Source organism: Pleurodeles waltl, chromosome 2_2 (genome assembly GCF_031143425.1).
Source record: "Pleurodeles waltl isolate 20211129_DDA chromosome 2_2, aPleWal1.hap1.20221129, whole genome shotgun sequence".
Classification (NCBI taxonomy): Eukaryota; Metazoa; Chordata; class Amphibia; order Caudata; family Salamandridae; genus Pleurodeles; species Pleurodeles waltl.
Genome location: NC_090439.1, coordinates 209,365,438 through 209,391,613, shown reverse-complemented (window position 1 = coordinate 209,391,613; position 26,176 = coordinate 209,365,438). Strand labels below are relative to the sequence as shown.

The window sequence follows — 26,176 nt, the reverse complement described above, 5'->3', positions numbered from 1 at the left end:
TCTACATATGCAAAGGTAAACGACATTCACGCATAACATAATTCCCTTGAGGTCGGGGCTTTAGCAGTTGTCAAGCCACACCCTGTCCTCCCACCTCTAATGCAACGTGTTTACTGTTATTCCCCATTTTCTGCATCCAGGGAATGCAAACTAAAAGACCATACTAAAGAGTTCCTCTCTCGGACTCTGGAAGTAAGTTCAGTTTTTAGAGTCTGGGGATTAGCAGTACCAATGGTGATATGTCTCTCGGGGCCCGAAGGCCGAAGCTTACCCACTCTGGGGTCCAACTACCTTGCAGTGGTGCAGTGCGGTCCATTTCTGGATCGGCTGATTTGGGCTACTCGTGGTCATATGCGGCAGCACCTGCCAGGTACCGGTGATGTTCCGCGAGCTGCTCCACCTGAAGAATCCAGACAGACGAGGTGCTCCAGTTCCAGTGGTCATGCGGTAAGTCTTTCCTTGCCCCGGCAGACAGTGGGGGGGGTGGTTTCCTTGCCCTGATAGCTTCTGGTGGGACAATCCACCAGTTAAGTTTGAGTCCACCTTGGTCTCAACTGTTTCCCAGTCCCGGGTGATGACCTGGACCTTCAGCATGTCTGGCAGGCCCTCCTGGCATATGGGGTCACCACTGTGGCTTTACACTCTGATCACTGTACCCTTCCGGGGATGGTCACAGTAGCCCTTCCTGGCATAAAGGGTAGCTAAGCCATTTCAACACATGGTCAATGGCCCGATCGATGCAGAGGCGGGTTCTTCCACCACAAGCTTTGAATCCACACAATCAATAAATCAAAGCATTTGTAAAGCACACTACTCACCCGTGAGGGTTTCAAGGCGTGGGGGGGAAGCTGCTACTGCTTGAACAGGCAAGTCTTGAGGTGTCTCCTGAAGGTAAGTAGGTCCTGTGTCTGTCGCAGGTGGGTGGGGAGAGTGTTCCACGTCTTGGCGACAAGGAGGGAGAACGATCTGCCATCGGCGGTCGTTCTGTGGATGCGTGGGACAACAGCACCCCTCCTCCCGGCATAAGGGGTCACTAAGTCATAGGCACATGGGCAACGGCCCAATCAATGCAGAGAAGGGTTTCTCCTGCCGCAGATGTTCAGCACTTAAAGGCAGCCGCTCCTGACATACGGGATCACACAGTTCAGTAGGCACACAAGCACAAGCCAGATCGGAGTGTGGAGCAGATTTCTCCCACCGTGCTCCTGCAAATCAGTTAATGGCAGCCCCTCCTGGCATATGTGGTCACCAATGAAGTTCAGCATACACGCTACGTCCGGATCTGAATTCAAAATGTAGCAGCACATGCTAAAATCACTATCAACACAAGTATAGCAGTAAGTAAAACAAACCAAAGCAAAATATTGAAATTATATATAGAGAGTCCTCATCCAATCGGTTTCATTTTGCATGCTTTTCACGTGGAAGCCGTGAGATTTAAGTGAAGACATTCTTAATAAATGTGCCCCAAATAATTGTGATCATTAATTTGCATTATTTTAGCCCATGATCATTAGTTGTTGACTGAAGTCTCCAGTATTAATCCCATAAATCATGTTCTCATTCTAGGTACATGAATTAATAGTGTTAGCAAAATAGTGCTGACCTAATTAGTATTAGCACCAGCGCTAAAGTGTAATGAAAATCCCTAATATGCAATCTACTCCCTTAATCATTTTCAGCCTTAGATTCTAAATCAGTAATTTCAAATTAAAATTATATTACTACATTTTTTCATTTCTTCAAAAATTGTAAGTCATGATGCTAGTCACAAATTACCTATAGAATCCTACCTAAGTCATATTCGTAACATCATTATGGTAAATTCCTACCTATCTGTCACCTAGGAAATATTCCATTTCATAATCCAAATTTAGGCCTTGTTCCACTGCCCCTAATCGCATTATCCAGATTGATTCCCTTCTCCGTAAAGTCAATTCCCTGTTCCCACCTCTGGGATTTTGTTCACATAAATCAAAACCAAAGAATTTGAATTCTTTATGAGTACCTTGTTTTTCACATATCTTCATATGGGAGGCAATTGGATATCGTTTGTCTTCCTTTCTAATTGATCTCCAGTGTTCTGAAATTCTTACTTTCAGGGGACGAATACTGTTGCCCACATAAATCTTTCCGCACTTACAGGACAACATGTACACTACAAATTTGGTGTTACAATCTATATGTGATCTAATACTATATTCCTTCTCATCAGTGCCCCGAAAGACCTTCTTTGCATGCCACGCCCATTTGCACATGGCATAACAACCACATTTATAGAAACCTAAATTATGTAAATTAAGCCAACTAGGTTTAATTGTGTTTGACAAATAACTAGGGCTAAGAATGTTATTGAGTGTGTTACCCCTCCTATATGCAACCTCCGGCTTGCTACCAATGTATTTATTGAGAGTTCGGTCTTGTGTAAGTATGGCCCAATGTCTTTTCATAATCCTCAATAGTTTATGTGAATTGTCTGTGTAATCCAAAATTATCCTGACTTTGTGGGTATCAGTATCCTTACTCCCTTCATCTATGAGGCTATGATGCAACAATGTCTTTGATCGAGATATTTTGGAGGCTTTGCGTTGAGATTTAATTACTACATCCTCCGAATAGCCTCTCACAATGAATCTCCGTCCCATATCCTTGATACACTCTTGAAAATCACAATTCCTACTACAATTGCGTCTTGCTCTCACCATCTCTCCAAAAGGTATTGCTTCTATTTGATGTTTTGGATGTGCACTCTTCGCATGTAATAAAGTATTACAGGATGTTAGTTTTCGGTACAGTCTGCTCTCTATCTTATCATTTGCCACAAACAGTTCTACATCTAGAAAATCTATACAGGTCACACTGTATTTATATGTGAATTTGATGTTAACCTCATTATTATTGAGATATTCACAAAATCTTATTAATTTCTCTTCTTCACCTGTCCATAGCATGAAACAATCGTCAATGTACCGTCCCCAGTACAGAATATCTGACTGCCACTCTGCTGCTTCTGGGCCCCGCAACCATTTCTCCTCAAACCATCCCATGAAGAGGTTTGCATATGAGGGAGAAAATCTAGACCCCATTGCTACCCCTTGTTTCTGTTTGTACCAATCCTTCTTAAAGAGGAAATAGTTATTATTTAAATTGAGATCTATCATCTCTATTATCATATGTGTATGTTCCATTAGACTCACTGATCTTCTATTAAGCATGTGTTCAATGGCTTGAATGCCACATTCATGTTGAATACTAGTGTATAATGCCACTACATCCAAAGTAACCATGATCATACCCGACTCCCACTGAATATCCGATAATAAACTCAGTATATGTTTTGTATCTTTGAAATACGAAGGAAGATTATATACAAAGGGTTGTAAAAATATGTCCACGAATTCAGATAATCTCTCCGTCGGACCTCCTATACCTGAGACTATCGGTCTTCCTGGTGGAAATTCGCATTGTTTGTGTATTTTTGGCAATGTATATAGACAGGGATATTTTGGACGATTCACCAATAGATATAAGTATTCATCCAATAAATTCTTATCCCGCCAGTTTTTAAGTAATCTATTTACCTCGCCTGTTAACCACATCATTGGATTATGAGATAATCTTTCATAACATTCAGTATCATGTAACTGTGTGTAAATCTCTTTTTCATAATCATCACGGTTCATCACTACTATATTTCCTCCTTTATCTGCTCTCTTTATGATTAGATTTTCATCAGATTTTAATATTTTTAGTGCTAGATGTTCATGATAACTTAAGTTATACTTCATGATATTCCTCGTCTTAGTCTCTTCTTGATCCAAATCTCACCACACCAGTTTAAAAAATACATCAATATTATTGTCCAATACTTGTCTGGGTATCCAAGTAGATCTTTGTTTGAGTCCACTTGTAACATGAACATCCGATGAAACATTTAAATCATGCAATACCATAGATGTAGTTGTTGGGTATTCTTCATAGTCTGTAATCGACATTAACATTGTGGTGTCGTATACATCTTGTATTGTTATCTCACTGAGAGTCAGTATATTTTGCGGTGTTGTTCTTGCTGCGGTCAATTGGGTATCAAAGTATTTTTTCAATTTTAACTTTCTGACATATTTATAAAGATCTATCTTGGACTTTCAAATATCACCTCTAGAGGTTGGGCAAAAACCCAATCCTTTGTTCAAAAGTTGCAACATATCAGATGAGAGTTTTTTGTTAGATAAGTTCACCACATTATTTATTTATTTTGACAAGTAATCTATGTTTTCTTGTCCTGTGATCTCGTTTTCATGCCTAGGTACGATTCGCCTACCTTTGCCTCTTTTCCCTCTTCTTGCACTCCTCCTCGACTTCTCTTTTGACTCTGTTCCCAATTGCCCTGTTTTATCCTTTTCAACTCCTGTAAAAAAGCACCTCCTAATATGTCTGATCTCTATGATTGCATATCCGCCCCTTCTGTATCACTTGCACTAGTTTCCGCACTGCTCCTAGAAGTTGTTACTGACTCTAAAGAACTTGTAGATTCTGATGTTACTACAGTATTTCTTACTAAATGATCATATTTCCTTGAAAAGGTGAATACTCTCCCATTTTGATAGTCTAACTCACCTCTTCACTTTTCTTGCTTTTCTATATTTGATCTCATCTTGAAATTTCATTATCACTTCATTTAAAATTACATAATTATTTTCTGTTGCTTCGTCCTGATCTGTACAGGATGGATTTCTCACCCCTCGCACAGAAAGTCCTCAGGCGAGGGCGTTAGTTATAGTTACTTTAGGGCATGAGTTATAGTTACTTGAAATAACTATAACTAAAACAGCTGTGGTTTTGTGTGTGTAAAATTTGAACGTAACTATATTGTCCCTGTAATCTTTGTTTTTTTTAAGTGAATTTCTGTTTTCTTTACTTTCTATTTCCTAACTATAAAGTCCCTGTAACTTTTGCACTTTTTCAGTGACATTCTAGTTTTTTTTAAACATTAAGATGTCAATCGCAATGCACGTGGGGTAGGGGGGGTTGGATGCAGGGCCTGGCCTGGCACTGTGCTGCCCCACCCAAGCTTGCTCCTCCTGCCCACCTCCTCCTTGCCGGATGTCATTACAGGCCTGTGTGGCCGTTGTTGTGCCTCTGCACTTCCTGCCTGCCGTGAACAGTTAGCTTGCTACCACATTAACATCCTCCCTACCATTTGTTGTCTGAGTCCATGCACCAGCCCTCTCCCTCCTGCCCTACATGGTCCGATATGCTGCCACTGCCCCCTCCTTCCTGTCTTTCATGGACCATTATGCTGCAACATTCCCTCCTGTCTGTCCAGTATGGTCAGCTTGTTGCCCTTGCCTCTTTCCCCTCTGCTCTCTGTTGTCCATGTGCATGACCCTGTCCTCTTACTATTGCTTTCCATGGCACGTTGTGCTGCACTGCCATCACGTTTACCCTGTATGGTGTGTTGCGCTGCTGCAACCTCCGATGCTTGCTCTGTAAGATCAGTTTGGTACCCCTTCCCATCTCCCTCCTGCCCTCTGTTATCTGACTTCATGTCCCTACCCCATTCCTCCTGCCCTCCATGATCCAATGTACCATACTTTCCAACACTTTGAACTTGGTAAGAGGGAGATTTTGACAAACTAAAATCTGGGGAATTGATTTTCCCCATTTATTTACATTGAAAAAGTGGATATTTTAGGCAGAAGGCATATAAATCAAGCCTCTCTTGCCTGTTGCAAATGTTGTAGTGATATCATCAACAATGTCATAAAAGATGTCATAACTAATGTGATATGTGGGGTAATTAGCATTGCAAGGCGAGGGTGTGGGTTTTAGTTACCTTGTGGAAGACTCCATAACCGGTGGCTCTGCCTGACTCGCGCCACTGCCTACACCCGAAACCGTGGTTCCCACTGAAGTGCAACAACTGCGACTGACACCGCAGGACCGACGCCGCTGCAGCACCTCTGAAGTCCCGCAACAATGTGAGTCCTGAGTGCTGTGTCACCAACATCCATGACACCTGACTCCGCTGCGCCACCTGTTGCCCCATGGTGTGACCACAACCCTGTGAAGTTGCCTCATCACGTCTTGACCCGCTGGACTCATCGAATCCGCTGGATCATCAGGAACCGACGCCTTGCCGCTGACGCTGACTCACCTCTGCTGCCTCCATAAGGAACCAATGCCTTCTCTCCATAAGGAACTGATGCCTCAACTCCTGCGTAGCAGCACGGAACCGAAGCCACACTGGCTCCAGTGACACCTCACCTCCCCAACTCTGTGCTACGTCTTCGACTCTGCCTCATTTCTAAGGTACTGTACCTGGGGTCCGTGCGACTCCGTGACCGGCACCACACTTCCTCACGAGTGGCATCGGACTGTTTGGAATGACTCCGACACAATGCCGTGATAAGCACAAGTTGGAACTATTGTGTTTCTAAGCGCTTTATTGGGATTTAATTTTTGAAAATTCATATCTTTACTTGTGTATGTTGGATTTTTGTTGTTTTGGACTTTTTTTTACTTAGATAAAGATTGGGTATATTTCTAAACTGGTGTGATGTCCATTTGTAGTGTTTTCACTGTACTACTGTGAGTGAATACAAATACTTAACACATTGTCTCTGAGATAGGCTTGACTGCTAGTGCCAAGCTACTAAGTGGGGTGAGCAGGGATTATCTTAGGGGTGGGACTTCCTTACCCTGACTAGAATTACCCTACTTGGACAAGGTGTAAACTGGCTGCCAACCAGAGACCCCATTTCTAACAACATCCCGAGCAAAACTTACACAAAACACCTGCTAAAAGGTTTGCAGGAGTAGGCTGAAAAAGAGAAAATTCTGCAAAGATGCAACTTGGCCTTAGGAAGGGCTACTCTACTATCGGTGGATCTTTTGTATTAAAACTATTAGCTGAAGAGTATGCCTTAAAGAAAAAAACAGCCCCTGCTTGTAGTGAATTAAGAAACTGGGTTCCTATGGTCCAACTCTCTCATCCTTTAAAATGCCCGTTTTAAGTTGATTGTGGGTTATCACATGGGGTATCGACCAGTTTGCCCCAGTTTAAGTCTTGAGATTGAGGAAAAATGTGAAATCCACAATACATCCACATATAAGATTCCAAACTTGCAGGCATATAGTAATATATATCAGTGGAGTCCGGATTGTAGGTTTAAGGAAGTTTTATAGTAGTTTTGAACAGGAGATCGTAGATATGTGAGCAGAAAGCTGACATGTGTTTCACCCCATATGGTAGGTTTGCCTGGGGCTTTTTCAAGGCTGTAAAGTATACATAATGATTAGCTCAATTTTGAGTGCGGCTATGGAACGCTAGCATGTAGTAACTTAGGTACGATGAGGAAAGAGAAAAGTACTGTGATATATCCAAGAGTATTCAGTGCACTGTGATCAAAGCTGAAAGTAGAGTTAGCACCCTATGTGAGGAAGGATGTGTGAAGGGCTCTAGTTAAGTAGATGCTCATCATTTTCTTAAGTGAGATTATATGGAGGTCATACATTAGGTAGTATATAGTCAGAGTGGCTGCTGTTAGTGGCATAGAGGAGAGTTTTGCGGAGTGTCGCAGAGTGGAATCGTGAAGAGTGGAGTAGAGTATTGAAGAGTGGAGTGGCAGTGGCAGTGTCGTGTCTACAAGTGGCATACTGTGGAGTTGTGGAGAGTGGCATATAATGGGTGGGTATGCAGTAGAGTTGACAAGTGTAGAGTGCATTGGCATAGAGTGTTGCAGAATACAGTAGTGTAGAGCTAAGTGGCATTGAATGCAGCAGCATAGAATTCATTGTCATACAATGCAGTTTCATAGAATGCAGATGCACAGTTTACAGTGGTGTATAGTAGAGCGCAGTGGTGCACAGTATAGTGGCATAGAGTACAGTGGCGTAGACTGGTGTACAATAGAGTGGTGTACAATAGAGTGGCAGCATGTGCAGTAGTGTAGAGTGGTGTATAGTGCAGTGGTATAGACTGCAGAGTAGACTCGAGTGGCATAGAGTATAGTGGTGTAGAGTGTGTAGAGTACAGTAGTGTAGAGTGATGCAGTGCAGAGTAGAGTATAGTGCTGTAGAGAGCAGTGGCATAGAGTGGAGTGATGCAGAGGCATAGAGTGTATTGGCATAGAATGAAATAGTACAGTGTAGAGTGGTGTAGAGTACAGTGGTGGAAAGTGTAGTGTTGCATAGTGGAGTAGAGTGGTATAGAGAGCAGTGGCGTAGAGTACAGTGGTGCAGGGTAGAGTGTAGTGGCATACAGTGCAGTTGTTTAGAGTGCATTGGCATAGAGCGCAGTGGTTTAGAGTGCAGTAGCACAGAGTGGCGTGGGGCAGAGTAGAGTGGCATAGAGTGCAGTAGAGTAGAGTGGCATACAATAGAGTGGCAGAGAATGCAGTAGAGTAGAGTGGTGTATAGTGCAGTGGTGTAGAGTTCAAAGGAGACTCGAGTGGCACAGAGTGGTGCAGAGTAGAGTGGATCGGTGCAGAGTAGAGTACAGTGCTGTAGAATGCAGTGGTGTAGAATGGAGTATTGTGGAGTGGCATAGAGTGCAGTAGTGGAGAGTGTACATGTGCAGAATGCAGTAGTACAAAGTAGAGCGGTGTAGAGTATAGTGACTGAGAGTGCAGTGTTGCATTGTGGAGTAGAGTGGCATAGAGAGCAGTGGTGTAGAGTACAGTAGTGCAGAGTAGAATGCAGTGGGACATAGTGCAGTTGTTTAGAGTGCACTGGTGTAGAGTGCAGTGGTTTAGAGTGCAGTAGGACAGAGTGGGGTAGAGCGCAGTGGTGTAGAGTAGATTGTTTCAGAGTACAGTACAAAAGCAGAGCGGAGAGGTGCAAGGTACAGTGCAGTGGCACAGAGTGCTGTGGCACAAAGTAGATCGTTTCACAGTAGAGTGAAGTGGAGAGATGCAGGTTAGAGTGCAGTTGTGTAGAGTGGTATAGAATGTAATGGCATAGAGTAAAATGGTGTCGAGTGCGTGGAATAGAGTGTAGTGGTGCAGAGTAGATTTGAGTGTTGTGCAGGGTACTGATGTAGAGTGCAGGAGCACAGAGTTGAGTGTTACAGAGCAACGTGTATTAGCATAGAGTGTATTGGCATAGAGTGCAGTGGTGTCCAGTGCTGTGTTGCAGAGTGGCATAGAGTGGAGTTGTGCACAGTAGATTGCCGTGGCCTAGACTGGAGTGGTGTAGCGCGCAGAGCGCAGTGGTGTAGAGAGGCGTAAAGTGCATTGGCATAGAGTAGAGTGGTACAGAGTAGAGAGGTGTAGCATGAAGTGACATAGAGTTCAGTGGCACAGAGTGTAGTGGTTCAGAGTGGAGTAGAGCGCAGTGTCCTAGAGTGCAGTGGCATGGAGTGGTGTAAAGTGGAGTGGTGCAGTGGTGTGGAGTATGCATGGTGTGGTAGGGCACTGCCATTACAGACAACACATTTTTTATTTAAATGACCATTACATTTGCACAGACATGCAGTTTTTCTAATAAAATTATACAGTGCACAGACGATGTGTGGAAATTGCATCACCTAGTGTAATGAGTTATTTTAATCATATTAAGATATTTGTTTCCAGCACAGTTCAAAAATAACAAAAATGTACTTCATTTGTGTTCCTAATTCTCATATAGTCTGAAATCCTTGCACAATTAATTTAAATGTTGTTGTTTGTTAGAAAAAAACACTTTCCTTTCCCCACTATCCAGAAAGATTGTCACATAAATCCTCTCACTTTGAAGTCAGAGAAAGAAAAGTAAACACCAAGCTCCCACGAAGACAGAGCCTGACATTTTCCATTGTTCTTTGAGTGCACAGCAAATGTGATGAGATAAGAACAAGATTTACAGGCCTGTTTACAGCAAGGGAGCACTCGGAAGGATCCTGTAAATAAGATTTGGGCAAGGGAAAAGACAAATACAAGCTGGACAACCTTAAACAAATAAAGCCAACAAATTGAAAGCAACAAAATGTGTGTTACAAATCACAAAGCCAATGGCAAGCAAAGGGTGGAATGCATTCCCAGGGAAGCTCTATAAATATACTTAAAGTGGCAGCCGTGCGATACTTTGTGGGGGAAAGTTCAGTATTTTAGCCCAGTTCATATCTTGTAGAGGTTTGGCCACATCAATCTCCCATGTAGTATGAAAAGAAGCCCTGGAGTGGTCTCCATGTTGCAGGAAAGGTCTGTACACCCATCTTATCAGTTTGCCACCAGTCCTTATGGTGTACAGCTTCTGGCACACCTCATGTAGGGTTAGTGCTAGGTGGCAGACATGAAATATGGCATTTAATGATTGATAAAGGTGTTTGTAAGTAAGGAGTTGAACCAGGTGAAGATGGTAATCTGCCACAAGGGTTTGGAAATCTAGTAGCTCACCGTCCAGAAACAAATCCCCTAATTTTAAGATTACTGCAGCATGCCACTGACGGAGTTGCTCTGAGCACAACCATTGTTTGCAAATGGGAAGGCCTAGCAAAGGTAGTGCAGGAGCACAGGATTTATTTGTGTCAGTAAGTTACAGGTTCTAGCAAGGCAAGAGAAAGCTATGCAGGGTAACCCCGGATGGTGTTCCATAGAATGGTCAGTGGGAAACAATGAGTAGTGCAGTAAGCCCTCCTTAAAGTCTTTACGGATGAACTGCATCTCATGCAGGGGGCGGGCAGACAGCCAGTGAGCTACATGTTGGACCTGTGCAGCTAAATAATAGTGTTCCAAGTCCGGAAGGCCTATTACACCTGCAGTCACAGGTAGCATTATAGTGGACCTGTCTGAAGAAGGAATGAGGGATGAGCAGTGGAAGGTTTGCAAAATAATACAATAATTGGAGTAACAAACCATCTTCACTAGTGCTACATGGCCCACTACAGGAAGCAGAAGAGAAGACCAAAGAGAAAACTGGGCTCAGAAGGACCGTGACGATCTGCCAAGATCTCCATCCTGCAAATCAGAGGGGAAATGGTAGGTATTAATCCCTATGTATCGAAAAGTAACTGGTTCCCAGTTCAATCTGAGGTCTAATAGTAAATAAAGGAAAAAACAGTACCATATGTTAAAGAAACACTAATTACATTTTTAAATCTTTCTCATGTTCTTATATTTTGTTTGTGCAATTTACATCCCAAATATTTTGAAGATTCTATCTGTACTTTGACACTTAGGAATAAGCCAGATCACTGGTTTGGCTTTAGATCAATTGCAAAACCATTTTAAGACATAGGCAGAAAGAGTTTGCCAGGGTAGGTTGGTGCTCCTTTTTCAACTACTTGGAAGTGCCTCTTCTGTTTCTCTCCTGTCTGCAGAGACAACTCCTCAGGTACGCAATACCTACAAATACTCTTGGTGGGCCAATCTTGTCTGATTTTAGAAATTGTCCCACCTAGTTCTTGTCTTACCTATTTATCCAGTTCTTAGCAACAACCCTTTCAGTCAGTTGCTATGGAGCTCCTGTCTGATCTCGATTTCATCCTCCTCTTTTATTATCTTTGATTGGTAGTCCGGGCTTCCAGCTCTGAGATAAGTGTAGCGTCCCAGTCGTGCACTCTAGTTCTGTGAGACTACAGACAAGTTGTGAGTACCTCACATCCTGACTTTAGGTGTGAGACTGTCGACCACACCATCTCTGCTCTGCCTAATTAATTTTTTTTAGGTTGAAAGTCCATTGGAGGTTGAGGTGAGCGAGGTGCTTTTATTTAACTTGTTTAAACTAGCATAAGGTTACTTACCTTAATGTTTCTCAAATTGTTTGCCATGGGTTTTAAAATGTTTAGAAACATAATCAAAGTGTTGCTGTTCCTTTCACTCCAAGAAAGAGTGGGTAGGGTAGAGGTGATGGCCTTGACACAATGCTGCAGGGCACTAATTTACTACTGAACAATGATGTAATATGACACCTCAATGTGGCATACCAGGAGGCAATAACAAAAAGACCACAGTGAATAAATAGCGATATGCAAAAAAAGAGTAAATAAAAGCACTGATAACATAATGGGGTATGGCCCCTCTTGGACGTGTCTGTAAAACTGTTGTTGAGTTTTTGTCCTGAATTTTGACCCTTTGCCCTGATTTTTTTTACAATCCTGGCCAGAATTTGCCTCGATGTCATGTGGTCACCCTAGCCAGGCACTGAATGGTCAGTTCCTGTGATGTCACGCCACATGACGTCATTGCTAATAGACTCTGCTAATTAGTACACCTATTGTTTTTAAACACTTGCACGTTGTATGTCCTGGCATTAAACAGGAATAGAGTCTCAAGAGAATTCTTGTCAGCACTTCACCGGGGGCAGGCGGAAATGAGATGAATACGGGTAGTGCTGACTTGAATTAGTGCTCCAAGGCTTAGCTCAAAAAGTAGTTTTATGGCCTTGCTCTATTTTTATCTCTGTACGTTAACAGATTGACAAAACGACTGGTAGTGGAGGTCTAAGCACCCGTTTCCAGTATTGGCGAGCCGAGCTTCAACTAGGCCGTGACGACAATCCTCGCCGGAAACGGTCCCTGCCTCCGCCTCCTCCTCCGGCCCCTGAAAACAAGATGGAGAAGAGACGGAGCCTCTGAAGCGCCGCAATATTCTCACCCCCTCTCTTCGTCCCGCTCCAGCCTGGGAATCCCGGCGAATGAATCTAGTGAGGCTGAGGGTCAGTCGTAGCCATGAGTGGCGCTAGTAGCGCAGGGGAGCCCCTTGAAGAGACAGTAAAGGAGTCCGCTGATGTAGCTGCCTTTCACCGATCAGGTGAGAACAGTACGCCCGTAATCTGTATAGTCGCCCACAGATGGAAGATGCAGTGCAACCATGGTTATCTCGTGAGATAGAAACCCGCACTACACCCTAAATTGAATTGCAGGTTGTGCTGCTTAGGGGGAGGGGCAGTTGGCACACATTGAGCGATTAGTATTCCCGTCTGTTACCCAGATGTGTTTTTTTTTTTTCTCGTCTCACCCTCAATGTTGCTGTCTGGACTTTGCAGAGGACCCATCGGGTTCCAGAGGTCTGCGAGGCGACGTTTACTTTTTTTGATGGCGCTGGGTGTGCTTGCGTACAGGTCGCCTTTTGTTTAATGTGGCCATGGTAATGGCCTCGGTCCCTCACGAATGCGGACCCCAGTCCCATGCAATGGGTCTATCTCCCACCTACCATCGGTTGGTGGGGTGGCAGTGCTATCTTCAGGTGCCGAAAACGTAAAGCGCACCCTAGGAATGGCGTCGCAATGACAAGAAGCGGTTTTTTGTGACGGTAGTTATAATTCCGCCTTGCACATTTATTCATCCAGTGTTCGTTTTGGGTACACTGATTTATCTTCGGGCACTGCAGTTGATGTGTTTTTTTTCAGTGCATAAATGGAGAGGGCCGTTTCCATCGCCCGTGTAATTTGTGATTCCCGACTGACACATTGTTGCAGATGTCCAGTATAACATATTGTTGAGGACGTCTACCATGCTTGTCACACTAGAATTGAGGCAGTAGTTTCTAAACTCGCCCTTCGCCGAACCTCGAAGTCGAATCGCAAAGTAGATAGATCTTCCTGGTGTACTTTTTACGAACTTGTTTACAGACCGACTCCTTATAATTGTAGTGTTTCTTAACAAGTATTGTGAGTAGTAGAATGGCATGAAGATAACCTCTCTGGTCTAATAATCGCAAAGCCCCAGTTAGTAGGCATCAGTCACAATTTATTTTGAGAGCATGCCAGAGATATTCAACGCACCCTTCCTTGGTGGGTCATCACGAGGAATGGATTTTTTGGTTCATGTGAACTATATCGTTTTCTTTGATTTCATTGGCTGTTGTGTTTTTGCAGTAAAGGAAAGAGACGCATAATCCTCGCTTCCGTGTCCTTAATAAAGTTGAAAATTCTTGACACAAAGCTAGAACACTTATTCTACGGGTGTTTTGGGTAACCACTGCCTTCATCAGGATTTGACTCCTGAAACTTTACAGGGTAACACAGCGGATGCTTCTTAAATATACAATTTAAGTTAATTTATTTCATGAATTGGAACTCCAAGGGGTGCGGGTTCAAAAAATCCCTTGAAAGGAGTGAGCTCTGTCAACACTCCTTTGTTTTTAGTTCAAACACTTTTTTATTTCAAAAGAATAGATTTAAAATTCAAAATAAGAGGTGTGTACCCTGCAGTAAGAGATATAGAATAATATACAATCTTGTATGGGAGCAGCCCAATCAAATGCAGATGCATAATCTAGATAAAGTAAAATAGTATGCTGGTAAATAACTTGGAGTACCATGAATAATGTAGTGTGGAGTCAAATAAATAGGCCAAGGAGGTTGAGATGAAGGGTATCCTGGTAGAGGAGCGAGTAGGATACCTGATTGTGCAGTAGTTTGGTTGAGATCAAAAACGCATGTAGGTATAGGAAAGAGCAGGGGGAGGAGATTACGGGTATATGGGAAAATCTCCTATAATAAGTGTGGACAAGGGTTAGAGGGGGGTGGAAGTGGGACTGCAAAATGAGATGTGACGGTGTGACACACTTCCTGGATTTTGTGGTCGGGGTCCACTTTTTGAAGATAGAGATCAAGTGTGTTCTATATATTGTGTGAGTGATTACTGTTGTGTATTTATTTTGTAGATGGTGTTGCCGGAGCTCCTGGTAGAGCATAAAATGTTCCACCATGTTTTGAAAGAGATTTCTCTAGTGGATTTCCACTCTTAAAATCTTTTTGTGCCTAGTGCTAACATTAAATTCAGTAGAAGTAGGTCGTTTGGGAGCAGAGTGATGTCAGGGTAGTGTGCTGCAAGCTCAGGTCATGAAGTTGGTAGAGATTGGGTGAGGTGAATTTAGAAAATGTCCTGCATGAGATGTTGCATCTTAGACCATAGTGGTTGAACCAATTTATCTGTGAAGAACGTGTGTTCCGTTGATCCAGAATATTCCTCAGATTGCTGTATCTCCATTTTGTGAAGTTAATCTGGAGACCATTTTGAGTTATGTATCAATCAAGGTCTTGATTGTGCGATTGCCAGGTTAATTTTAGCTAGGAAGGTAGAGTGCCTGGCTCAGTGCCATGTAGAGTCAGAGAAGTGTAGAAGAAGGTCTTCAGGGATGTGTATTAACCATTTTCTTTTAGCTTTTTGAGACTGTGTAGTCTTTGAGGTTTTAAGAATTTGTAGATGAGCTGCAACATGGCCAATTCTTTTGAGTTTCTTTAAGAAGTCAGGGAGGTGTGGATCATGTGGTTTTGGAAGCCCCTAGGGGCTTTTTTCAATTTTAAGAAGTTGTAATATTTAACCAGTGGTGATTCATGATGCAAACTTAGTTCTGAGAAGGGGATAGGGTTTGTGATTGTTCCTAACTCTCCAATGGAATTGAGAACTTTTACTGCCCAATGTTTCCAAAAAAAGAATACTGCCTTCTAGTTTAATTTTATGAATATGCCATAGGGAAGCCATGGTGGAGTCAGATATGTTTTTGGGCAGAGCTTTGCTGATGCATAGGATGGCTGATACTGTGTTCATTATGATGGGGTAGGAGTGAGCCAAATCTAGATTTGGAGATTAGATAGTCTGTATGGATGTTAATGGAATGGTAAAGAGTAGTTTAGATTCAATTTGGAGCCACATAGGAGGGGTGTCTGTGGTCGTATTTAGCCACCAACTACCCTTGGAGGCCAGAAATGCCTGATGATATCTGTGGAAGTCAGGTAAATTCAGAACCCCCCTGTCTTTGTTCAGCATTAGGGTGGGACCAGCGATCCTGGCTCTCTACTCTTTCCATATGAAGTTTGAGATGGTCTTGTCTTCTGCTTTAAAGAAGGAGGGAGATAGGTTTACAGGAAGCATACTCAAGAGAAGTTTGATTTAGGGATGCTATCTTCATTTTTGTAATGTCCATTTTAGTCCATCAAGAAAGATGCTTAGGGGACCACCAGGATAAGAGATCCCTGATTTTGTAGAGTGGCTTATTTTCGTTGATTGGGAAAGATGTGTGGAGGTCTCTGCTGAACCATACGCCTAAATATTTGAGTGCATCAGGTTGCCACTATAGACCGAAGTCTCATAGGACCGCGGCATTGCAGTGTATATTCATGAGGAAGAGTTTTTTGTTTTGGAATGGTTAAGGGTGAAGCCTGATAATTTTGAGTAATAGTTCATTTCTGAAATAATGTGTGGGCTAGCTTTATCAGCCTCCTCAGTGAAGATAAGTACGTCGTCCACATAAGCAGCCACAAGTTGTCTGCTGGGTTGGAATTAAATGCCTTTGATGCCTTTATTTAATTTTAAGGAATCTAGAAAGGGCTCAGTGACGAATAGGAGAGAGGATTGAGGGCATCCCTGTCTAGTGCCTTGGGCTAGAAGGAAAGGGTTGGAGAGGTGGCTGTTAATCCTGACTTTGGCCACTGGTGATGAATAGAGAGCCATCACCAGTTGTAGGAAGTTATTCCCTAGCTGGAATTTACAACGTGTCTTGTGTAGGAAGGTCGATGATACCTTGCAGAAGGTATCCACCATCGCCATGGTGGATGATGATGTTGAGGAGGCCTTTTCAAGGGCGTGGCAGAATACACAAATGTTACACAAATGTTATCGGTGGCAAGTCTCCCTTTTAAGAAGCCAGTTTGGGTTAGGGCAGTCAGTTTTAGGACCACATTCTCTAGTCTTTTTGCAGAAACTTTGTGTATATCATACAGTCAATATTGAACAACGATGTAGGCCTGTAACTTTTGGTTTCCAGTACGTCCTTTCTTTCGGAGTAATGACTGTTGTAGCCTCAGAAGCCGATCCCGAGATTCAACCTGTGGAGGTTATGACTGTAACAGGGCTAGTAAAGGGTCTGATAGGATGGAGAAGAAGGGTTTATAGAAGGCAACTGTGAACCCATCAGGGCCAGGAGCCCTACCTGAAGTAAGGGATGTAATGGCCGGGTGAACTTCTTTAGGGGCGATGGGGGTGTTAAGCTGGTCCCTATCTACTGTTGAGGGTGATGGGAGCGAGCAAGAGTTCAGGTATGAGATACAATCATTTGGGTTGTTTGCAGTGTTTGGGTATGCAGTTCAGAGTAGAAGTTGTGAAAGAGATCTAGAATCACCTGAGTGCTGGGGACTGCAGCCAGATTTGGTTTTGATGGCAGTGGTATTCTTTTTGGTGTACTTAAAGTAATTGGCGATGGTTTTCCCGGCTATATTTCTAGTGGTTGCCTTATCCGCGTTAACAATGTGTAAGGAAATGCCTTCCTTGGCATGGTTACCCCCTGAGTTTTTGCCTTGTATTGATGCCAGTTATGATTGAAAGTGTGATGGAACCGTGCTAACCAGGCCCCAGCACCAGTGTTCTTTCCCTGAACTGTACCTTTGTTCCCACAATTGGCACAGCCCTGGCACACAGATAAGTCCCTTGTAAATGGTCCCCGTGGTACCAAGGGCCCTGTGGCCAGGGAATGTCTCTAAGGGCTGCAGCGTGTCTTATGTCACCCTGGGGACCCCTCACTCAGCACATGTACACTGCCTGACAGCTTGTGTGTGCTGGTGGGGAGAAAATGACTAAGTTGACATGGCACTCCCCTCAGAGCGCCATGTGCACCTCTCAGTGCCTGTGGCATAGGTAAGTCACCCCTCTAGCAGGCCTTACGGCCCTAAGGCAGTGTGCACTATACCACAGGTGAGGGCATAAGTGCATGAGCACTATGCCCCTACAGTGTCTAAGCCAAACCTTAGACATTGTAAGTGCAGGGTAGCCATAAAGAGTATATGGTCTGGGAGTTTGTCAAACACAAACTCCACAGTTCCATAATGGCTACACTGAAATCTGGGAAGTTTTGTATCAAACTTCTCAGCACAATAAATGCACACTGATCCCAGTGTGGGATTTATTGTAAAATACACCCTGAGGGCAACTTAGAGATGCCCCCTGAATACCAGTCCGACTCCTAGTGCTAGGCTGACCAGTTTCTGCCAGCCTGCCACAACCAGACAAGTTTCCGGCCACATGGGGTGAGTGCCTTTGTCACTCTGTGGCCAGGAACAAAGCCTGTACTGGGTGGAGGTGCTTCTCACATCCCCCTGAAGGAACTGTCTCAAAGGCTCATGCCTTTTGTTACAGCACTCCAGGGCATCCCAGCTAGTGGAGATGCCTGCGCCTCCGGCCACTGCCCCCACTTTTTGGCGGCGAGGCTGGAGGAGATAATGAGGAAAACAAGGAGGAGCCACCAACCACCCAGTACAGCCCCTAAGGTCCCCTGAGCTGAGGTGACTCCTGCCTTTAGAAATTCTCTATCTTGAGATTGGAGGATTCCCCCAATAGGAATAGGGATGTGCTCCCCTGCCCTCAGGGAAGAGGCACAAAGAGGGTGTAGCCACCCTCCAAGACAGTAGCCATTGGCTACTGCCTCCAGACTTAACTACACCCCTAAATTTAGTATTTATAGGCGACCCCTAACCCAGGAAATCAGATTCCTGCAACCTGAAGAAAGGAGGACTGCTGACCTGAAAACCCAGCAGAGACGACGGAGACACCCACTGACTTGGCCCCAGCCCTACCGGTCTGTCTCCAGACTCAAAGAACCTGCACAGTGACGCATCCGGCAGGGACCAGCGACCTCGGAGGACTGCCCTGAACCCAAAGGACCAAGAAACTCCCGAGAACAGCGGCACTGTTCAAAAACAGCAACAACTTTGCAACTTTCTAACAACTTCCAAAGAACTCTCTCTTCCTGCCGGAAGCGTGAGACTTCTCACTCTGCACCCGACGCCCCCGGCTTGAGCTCCAGAGAACTAAGACCACAGAGAGGACTCCAGGGCGATGACGTGAGTAACCAGAGTCGACCCCGCACCCCCACAGCGACGTCTGCAGAGAGGATCCAAAGGCTCCCCCTGACCGCGACTGCCTGGTAACAAAGAACCCGACGCCTGGACCAAGCACTGCACCCGCAGCTCCCAGGACCGAGAGGAACCACCTTCCAGTGCAGGAGTGACCAGCAGGCGACCCTCTTCCTAGCCCAGTCGGTGGCTGGCCCGAGAAGCCCCCCTTTGCCCTGCCTGTACCGCCGACGTGACCCCCGGGTCCTTCCATTGCTTTCAATAACAAACCCGATGCCTACTTTGCACACTGCACCCGGCTGCCCCTGTGCTGCTGAGGGTGTGTTTTGTGTGCCTGGTTGTGTCGTCCCCCTTCCCCCCCCTCCCCCCCCCCCAGTGCTCTACAAAAACCCCCCTGGTCTGCTTCCTGAGGATGCAGGTACTTGCGAAACCAGAGCACCCCTGTTCTCCATAGGTGCCTATGTGTTTTGGGCCCTCCTTTGATCTCTGCACCTGACCAGCCATGTGTTGCTGGTGCGGTAACTTTGGGGTTGCCCTGAACCCCCAACGGTGGGCTGCCGATCCCCAGGAGACTGACTGTGTGTAAGTGCTTTACTTACCTGAAAAACGTAACCAAAATTACCTCCCCCAGGAACTGTTGATTTTTGCACTGTGTTCACTTTTAAAATAGCTTATTGCCATTTTTACCCAAACTGTGTGTACTAGTGTTTTAAATCAGTTCCCTACTTACCTGTGAGAAGTACCTTGCATTTTATGTATTTACTTCAAATCTTGAACTTGTGGTTCTAAAAATAAATGAAGACAATATATTTTTCTATATAAAAACTATTTGTAGGAAAGTACCATCTTGCCTGGCATGTTACCCCCATTTTTCACTGTATATATGTTGTTTTAGTTGTATGTGTCACTGGGACCCTGCCAGCCAGGGCCCCAGTGCTCATAAGTGTGCCTGAATGTGTTACCTGTGTTATGACTAACTGTCTCACTGAGGCTCTGCTAATCAGAACCTCAGTGGTTATGCTCTCTCATTTCTTTCAAATTGTCACTAACAGGCTAGTGACCAATTTTACCAACTTACATTGGCATACTGGAACACCCTTATAATTCCCTAGTATATGGTACTGAGGTACCCAGGGTATTGGGGTTCCACGAGATCCCTATGGGCTGCAGCATTTCTTTTGCCACCCATAGGGAGCTCTGACCATTCTTACACAGGCCTGCCACTGCAGCCTGAGCGAAATAACGTCCACGTTATTTCACAGCCATTTTACACTGCACTTAAGTAACTTATAAGTCACCTATATGTCTAACCTTTACCTGGTAAAGGTTGGGTGCTAAGTTACTTAGTGTGTGGGCACCCTGGCACTAGCCAAGGTGCCCCCACATTGTTCAGGGCCAATTCCCCGGACTTTGTGAGTGCGGGGACACCATTACACGCGTGCACTACATATAGGTCACTACCTATATGTAGCTTCACAATGGTAACTCCGAATATGGCCATGTAACATGTCTATGATCATGGAATTGCCCCCTCTATGCCATCCTGGCATAGTTGGCACAATCCCATGATCCCACAGGTCTGTAGCTCAGACCTGGGTACTGCCAAACTGCCTTTCCCGGGGTTTCACTGCAGCTGCTGCTGCTGCCAACCCCTCAGACAGGTTTCTGCCCTCCTGGGGTCCAGCCAGGCTTGGCCCAGGAAGGCAGAACAAAGGACTTCCTCAGAGAGAGGGTGTTACACCCTCTCCCTTTGGAAAATGGTGTTAGGGCTGGGGAGGAGTAGCCTCCCCCAGCCTCTGGAAATGCTTTCATGGGCACAGATGGTGCCCATTTCTGCATAAGCCAGTCTACACCGGTTCAGGGACCCCTCAGCCCTGCTCTGGCGCAAAACTGGACAAAGGAAAGGGGAGTGACCACTCCCCTGACCTGCACCTCCCCTGGGAGGTGCCCAGAGCTCCTCCAGTGTGCTCCAGACCTCTGCCATCTTGGAAACAGAGGTGCTGCTGGCACACTGGACTGCTCTGAGTGGCCAGGGCCAACAGGTGACGTCAGAGACTCCTTCTGATAGGCTAGCAACACCTGAAGGAGCCTATCTTCTCTCCTAAGTAGCCAAACCCTCTTTTCTGGCTATTTAGGGTCTCTGCTTTGGGGATTTCCTTAGATAACGAATGCAAGAGCTCATCCGAGTTCCTCTGCATCTCTCTCTTCACCTTCTGCCAAGGAATCGACTGCTGACCGCGCTGGAAGCCTGCAAAACTGCAACAAAGTAGCAAAGACGACTACTGCAACTCTGTAACGCTGATCCTGCCGCCTTCTCGACTGTTTTCCTGGTGGTTCATGCTGTGGGGGTAGTCTGCCTCCTCTCTGCACTAGAAGCTCCGAAGAAATCTCCCGTGGGTCGACGGAATCGTCCCCCTGCAACCGCAGGCACCAAAGAACTGCATCACCGGTACCCTGGGTCTCCTCTCAGCACGACGAGCGAGGTCCCTTGAATCCAGCAACTCTGTCCAAGTGACTCCCACAGTCCAGTGACTCTTCAGTCCAAGTTTGGTGGAGGTAAGTCCTTGCCTCCCCACGCCAGACTGCATTGCTGGGAACCGCAACTTTTGCAGCTACTCCGGCCTCCGTGCACTTCCGGCGGAAATCCTTTGTGCACAGTCCAGCCTGGGTCCACGGCACTCTAACCTGCATTGCACGACCTCCTAAGTTGTCCTCCGGCGACGTGGGACTCCTTTGTGCGACTTCGTGTGAGCACCGTTTCTCTCCACTTCGTAGTGCCTGTTCCGGCACTTATGCGGGTGCTGCCTGCTTCTGAGAGGGCTCCTTGTCTTGCTCGACGCCCCCTCTGTCCCCAGACGCAATTGGCGACATCCTGGTCCCTCCTGGGCCACAGCAGCATCCAAAAACCCTAACCGCACGATTTGCAGCTAGCAAGGCTTGTTGGCGGTCTTTCTTCAGGAAAACACTTCTGCACGACTCTCCACGGCGTGGGGGATCCGTCCTCCAAAGGGGAAGTTCCTAGCCCTTGTCGTTCCTGCAGAATCTTCAGCTTCTACTGTCCAGTAGCAGCTTCTTTGCACCCACAGCTGGCATTTCCTGGGCATCTGCCCATCTCCGACTTGCTTGTGACTTTTGGACTTGGTCCCCTTGTTCAACAGGTCCCCTCGACTGGAAATCCATCGTTGTTGCATTGCTGATTTGTGTCTTTCCTGCAGAATTCCCCTATCACGACTTCTATGTCCTTTGGGGAACTTTAGTGCACTTTGCACTCACTTTTCAGGGTCCTGGGGTGGGCTATTTTTCTAACCCTTACTATTTTCTAATAGTCTCAGAGACCCTCTACAAGGTCACATAGGTTTGGGGTCCATTCGTGATTCGCATTCCACTTTTGGAGTATATGGTTTGTGTTGCCCCTATCCCTATGTGTCCTCATTGCATCCTATTGTAACTATACATTGTTTGCACTGTTTTCTTATACTATTACTGCATATTTTGGTATTGTGTACATATATCTTGAGTATATTTGCTATCCTCATACTGAGGGTACTCATTGAGATACTTTGACATATTGTCATAAAAATAAAGTACCTTTATTTTTAGTATATCTGTGTATTGTGTTTTCTTATGATATTGTGCATATGACACTAGTGGTACTGTAGGAGCTTCACTCGTCTCCTAGTTCAGCCTAAGCTGCTCAACTAAGCTACCATTATCTATCAGCCTATGCTGCTAGACACCCTATACACTAATAAGGGATAACTGGGCCTGGTGCAAGGTGTAAGTACCCCTTGGTACTCACTACAAGCCAGTCCAGCCTCCTACACTATTGGCCTGGAATTTGTGTTTGAGTGTGTGTTCCTCATTTAGTGCCTGTGTGTGTACAAAAAATGCTTAACACTACCCTCTGATAAGCCTACTGCTCGACCCCACTACCACAAAATAGAGCATTAGTATTAACTAATTTTGACACTATCAGCCTCTAAGGGGAACCTTTGGACTCTGTGCACACTATCTTTAACTTTGAGATAGTATATACAGAGTCAACTTCTACATTAATGTGAACCCATTTCTGTGCCCTAGTATTTAGTATCTGATTGTATTCGCATTGCAGTTTATGCAGTTTAGGGATGCCTTGTAAGCCTGCGGAGTGTCTGATGGACTCAGATAGTGTCCTGAACTCAGATTCAATGGATTTGAGGCATTTGTTCAGGCAGCTTAAAGCAGCTCGATTAATTAAGGTGCCCCTAATGGAGACTTTCCAGATGTCCCACCTCATCGTATCTGGGGTATCACCGGCTTAGTTTTCTTGCAAAAAGTATTGTATTTCTTCCCTAATTTTAGATTAGAAAAGGTTGTCTTCCAGGAGTGCATCATTTAGGCGCCTAACCTTTGGGGGTGGGTAGTAGTCTGCAATGGAGAGATCAAGGGATATACATGCATGGTCACTGACTAGTATGAGTTAAATCCTGGGTATTTTTGCCGCTGGGACTAGCGATTTATGTTAGTATGTAATTGATTTGCATGAGGGTATGGTGTGTGGGTGAGTAGAATGTGTAGTTACTACCTCTGGGGTTGAACAGCCTCCAGATGTCTATTAGGTTTTTGTTCTTACAGTAGAGATTCATCTGTTTTTGAGCCCTGCTGCCATGGAAATTATGGGTGGAGATCCCATCTATGACCCCCATCCATTGGAAGGTTAAAGTCTCCCCCTAAGATGTTGCTATTGTGGTTGAGGATTTCTGAGAGGCACTTGTCTAAGTCCTGCAAGAAGGTAACTGAATTGTCATTAGGGGCACAAATATTCACTATGGCAAACTTTCGGTTACTCTTTGTGTATTCTTGTGATTAGCCATTGTCCCTGGTGATCATGGTGATGTTAGAGGACAGATATCTATTTTTTTTTTTTTTTTTTGCGAATACAGTTATGACTTTTTTATTTTTATTTTATTTTTTATTTATGGCGGGGAAATTAGGGTGTTGACGATCCAGTGACAGTAAAATCCTGCATCATTGATGGACGCAATATCGGTCTCTTGTAGGAGAATAATGTCTCCTTTCAATTTGTTGCAGTATTCAGCGATTTTCTTTTGTCTTACTGGGTGAGATAGGCTTTTTGTGTTTAACTAAAGGATTCTGATGTCATCCAAAAGATGTTGGAGGAGACGAGTGGGTGACAGAGAGTCGACTTCAGCCCGCAGAGGGATGAGTGCGTGAGGTCCACTGTGGGATGGCTGTGGGGTTTTGGTGTGGACTGTCTGGAGGGGTTAGTTTGTTTGCGTTGTTAAAGCAGGTGGCAATGTTGAGGACAAGTGTCAGTCACTGATATATGTGGTTTATAATGCCAACATGGGATGGAAAGTGGATGGAGGCTTGGTTGGAAGTGGAGTGTGAGTGTGGACTTGGAAAAGCATCTTGCCAAGATTGTTACGAGCCCCTGACCCATGGGGTATATGTGGGGATGGGATGGCACGGGGATATGAGAGAGAGAGAGAGAGAGAGAAAAACAAAACTAACACATAACTCAATGTTCTTTCGCACTCACCACCAACCCTTTGAAAGGCAGGCAAGCAGCCTTTCCCCACCCTTACTAAGTATGGGGAGAGGTTGGACACAAAAATGCCAAGCCTAAACAATGGCGTTAGAGCTTCATCTTATCAATAGGTTTGTCATATTAGTCGGAGGAGCGTCTCTTTGTGTGTTCCATTTGTAACGTGTGCTTAAACAGACTCACTGAGATAGATCGATGCAGAGGTATTGGTGGGAACAATAAGTTTATGTGTGATGTGGGTCGTCACAAAACTTGATTGCATACAAAGGAGTTAACATATGTCAAGGTTTATCTTTAATGTGGACGTGTGTGTGTGTGTGTGTAAGTGAGTGTGAGATAGGAAGACTGTGCTTAATTCTAAATAGAAGCTGGGGTAAGAGCCAACAAGGAGGAAGAAAAGCACAATGGCATGAAACATAAGGGGAGGTCCAGGGGGCAAACAAGATGATGCCTTCGTGAAAACGACCATAGGAACTGGGATGTCATGATGTTCAAACATAACTAATCAACATATGCATTAGTCTAATTGATAGAGGTATCTGTTTCTAAACAGGTATAGGAGTGCAGAGGACTCCTCGGGTGGGACCACAGTAGTGTTCTACTCATGGGACGGAGAAGAATGGGTTCATGTGGCCATCTCTGTTTGGGTAGCTGTGTACAGAAACACTTGAAGGTTGGCAGGAGACCAGAAGATCATTGTTTTCCCCTTGAAGAGCATGCAAACCTTTACTTGGCCTGCAAAGGAGGTGTTGCGTTCTCTTAGACTTGGTCATAATCCCAGGAAGCCCTTTCTTGTTGACACTGTTTCTTTGACGTAGTTCTGGGCAATTGTAATGCACGCACCGTTCCATTAGACAAGTTGGGTTTTCCTCATTCGAATGAGGATAACCTCAGTGTGGCGATAGTGCAATGGATGGACGATAATTGCTTTTGGGTGGGTGGGTGGATTGACCAGGTGAGAGGTTGAGTTGTTTGTCCGAGGGAATCCTGATCGCTCGTTCGATTTCAGATTTTTTGCCGAATTTGAGGCGCAGGGTGAGTGGTAACCAGGATTCTATGAATTCAACTCAAGGCTTGGCATCTTTTTCATTGTTCTCTGATAGACCAAAAATACGAAGATTCCCTCTTTGATTGCAATCTTCGAGTCCAGAGAGTTCTCTCGCCATCGTCTTCATTGAGTGGTATGAGTGGTATGAGTGGTCCACCCGTTTGCTGTTGAGGTATTGGAATTGTCCAAGAAGCTAATTCTGGACTTTCATGAGTCTGCTAGAGAGATCCTTCATGTCGGTATGTAGGGCCTGGATCTCTTGTCTCATGGCATCGATGCTGGGCTTGGTCTAGTGGGTTAAGTTGTGAAGGGCACCCAAATGCTGTATGATTATTTCTATGTTGGCTGACATATCCTCTTTTAGTTTGACTGGGAAGTCATGGATTGGAGAGTCTGATTTGGGTCGCTGTGAGAGATCCTTCTGTTCCATAGGGTCTTTTGGTTCTCTTCCTTTGTGATGCACCATGAGTTTATGGGATTGGTAAAATTAGTAGGATTTGTCTTGTTACGTTGTGTATAGCACAGACGCACTTATTGGGCGCAGAGGGAAGCAGAAGGTAGTCATACGCGTTTTGGCCAGATATTGGAACGTTTAAGAGCATGTCTGACCAAGTGATTGCAAATCTGTTTGTAATGAACAGCATACATTCATTTATTAAGCTTGTTGGGATTACATGTCCAGATTTATAGGCTAGGAAAGGTGCCAGGAGATAGGCAGATGTCTTCTTTCCTCATGTTAGATCATTTGTTTGGGTGAGCACCTCAAAGGATGGACAATAGTCTGTTATCCCTGAGTGATTGTTAGAAGG

General features: G+C 44.8%; 1 protein-coding gene across 7 annotated transcripts in view; it reads left to right on the top strand.

The window, feature by feature from the left end:
- The first annotated feature begins 12,504 nt into the window (after positions 1-12,504).
- The window catches only part of TRIO (trio Rho guanine nucleotide exchange factor), a 3,522,386-nt gene continuing 3,508,714 nt past the window's right edge, over positions 12,505-26,176 (top strand). For all 7 annotated transcript variants that reach the window (XR_011200906.1, XM_069219639.1, XM_069219640.1 and 4 more), the window contains exon 1: positions 12,505-12,731. Coding sequence is in view for 6 of the 7 variants with exons in the window: in XM_069219639.1 (XP_069075740.1) it covers positions 12,650-12,731 (82 nt within the window). In the remaining variant the exon portion in view is untranslated. The remainder of the gene's footprint in view (positions 12,732-26,176) is intronic.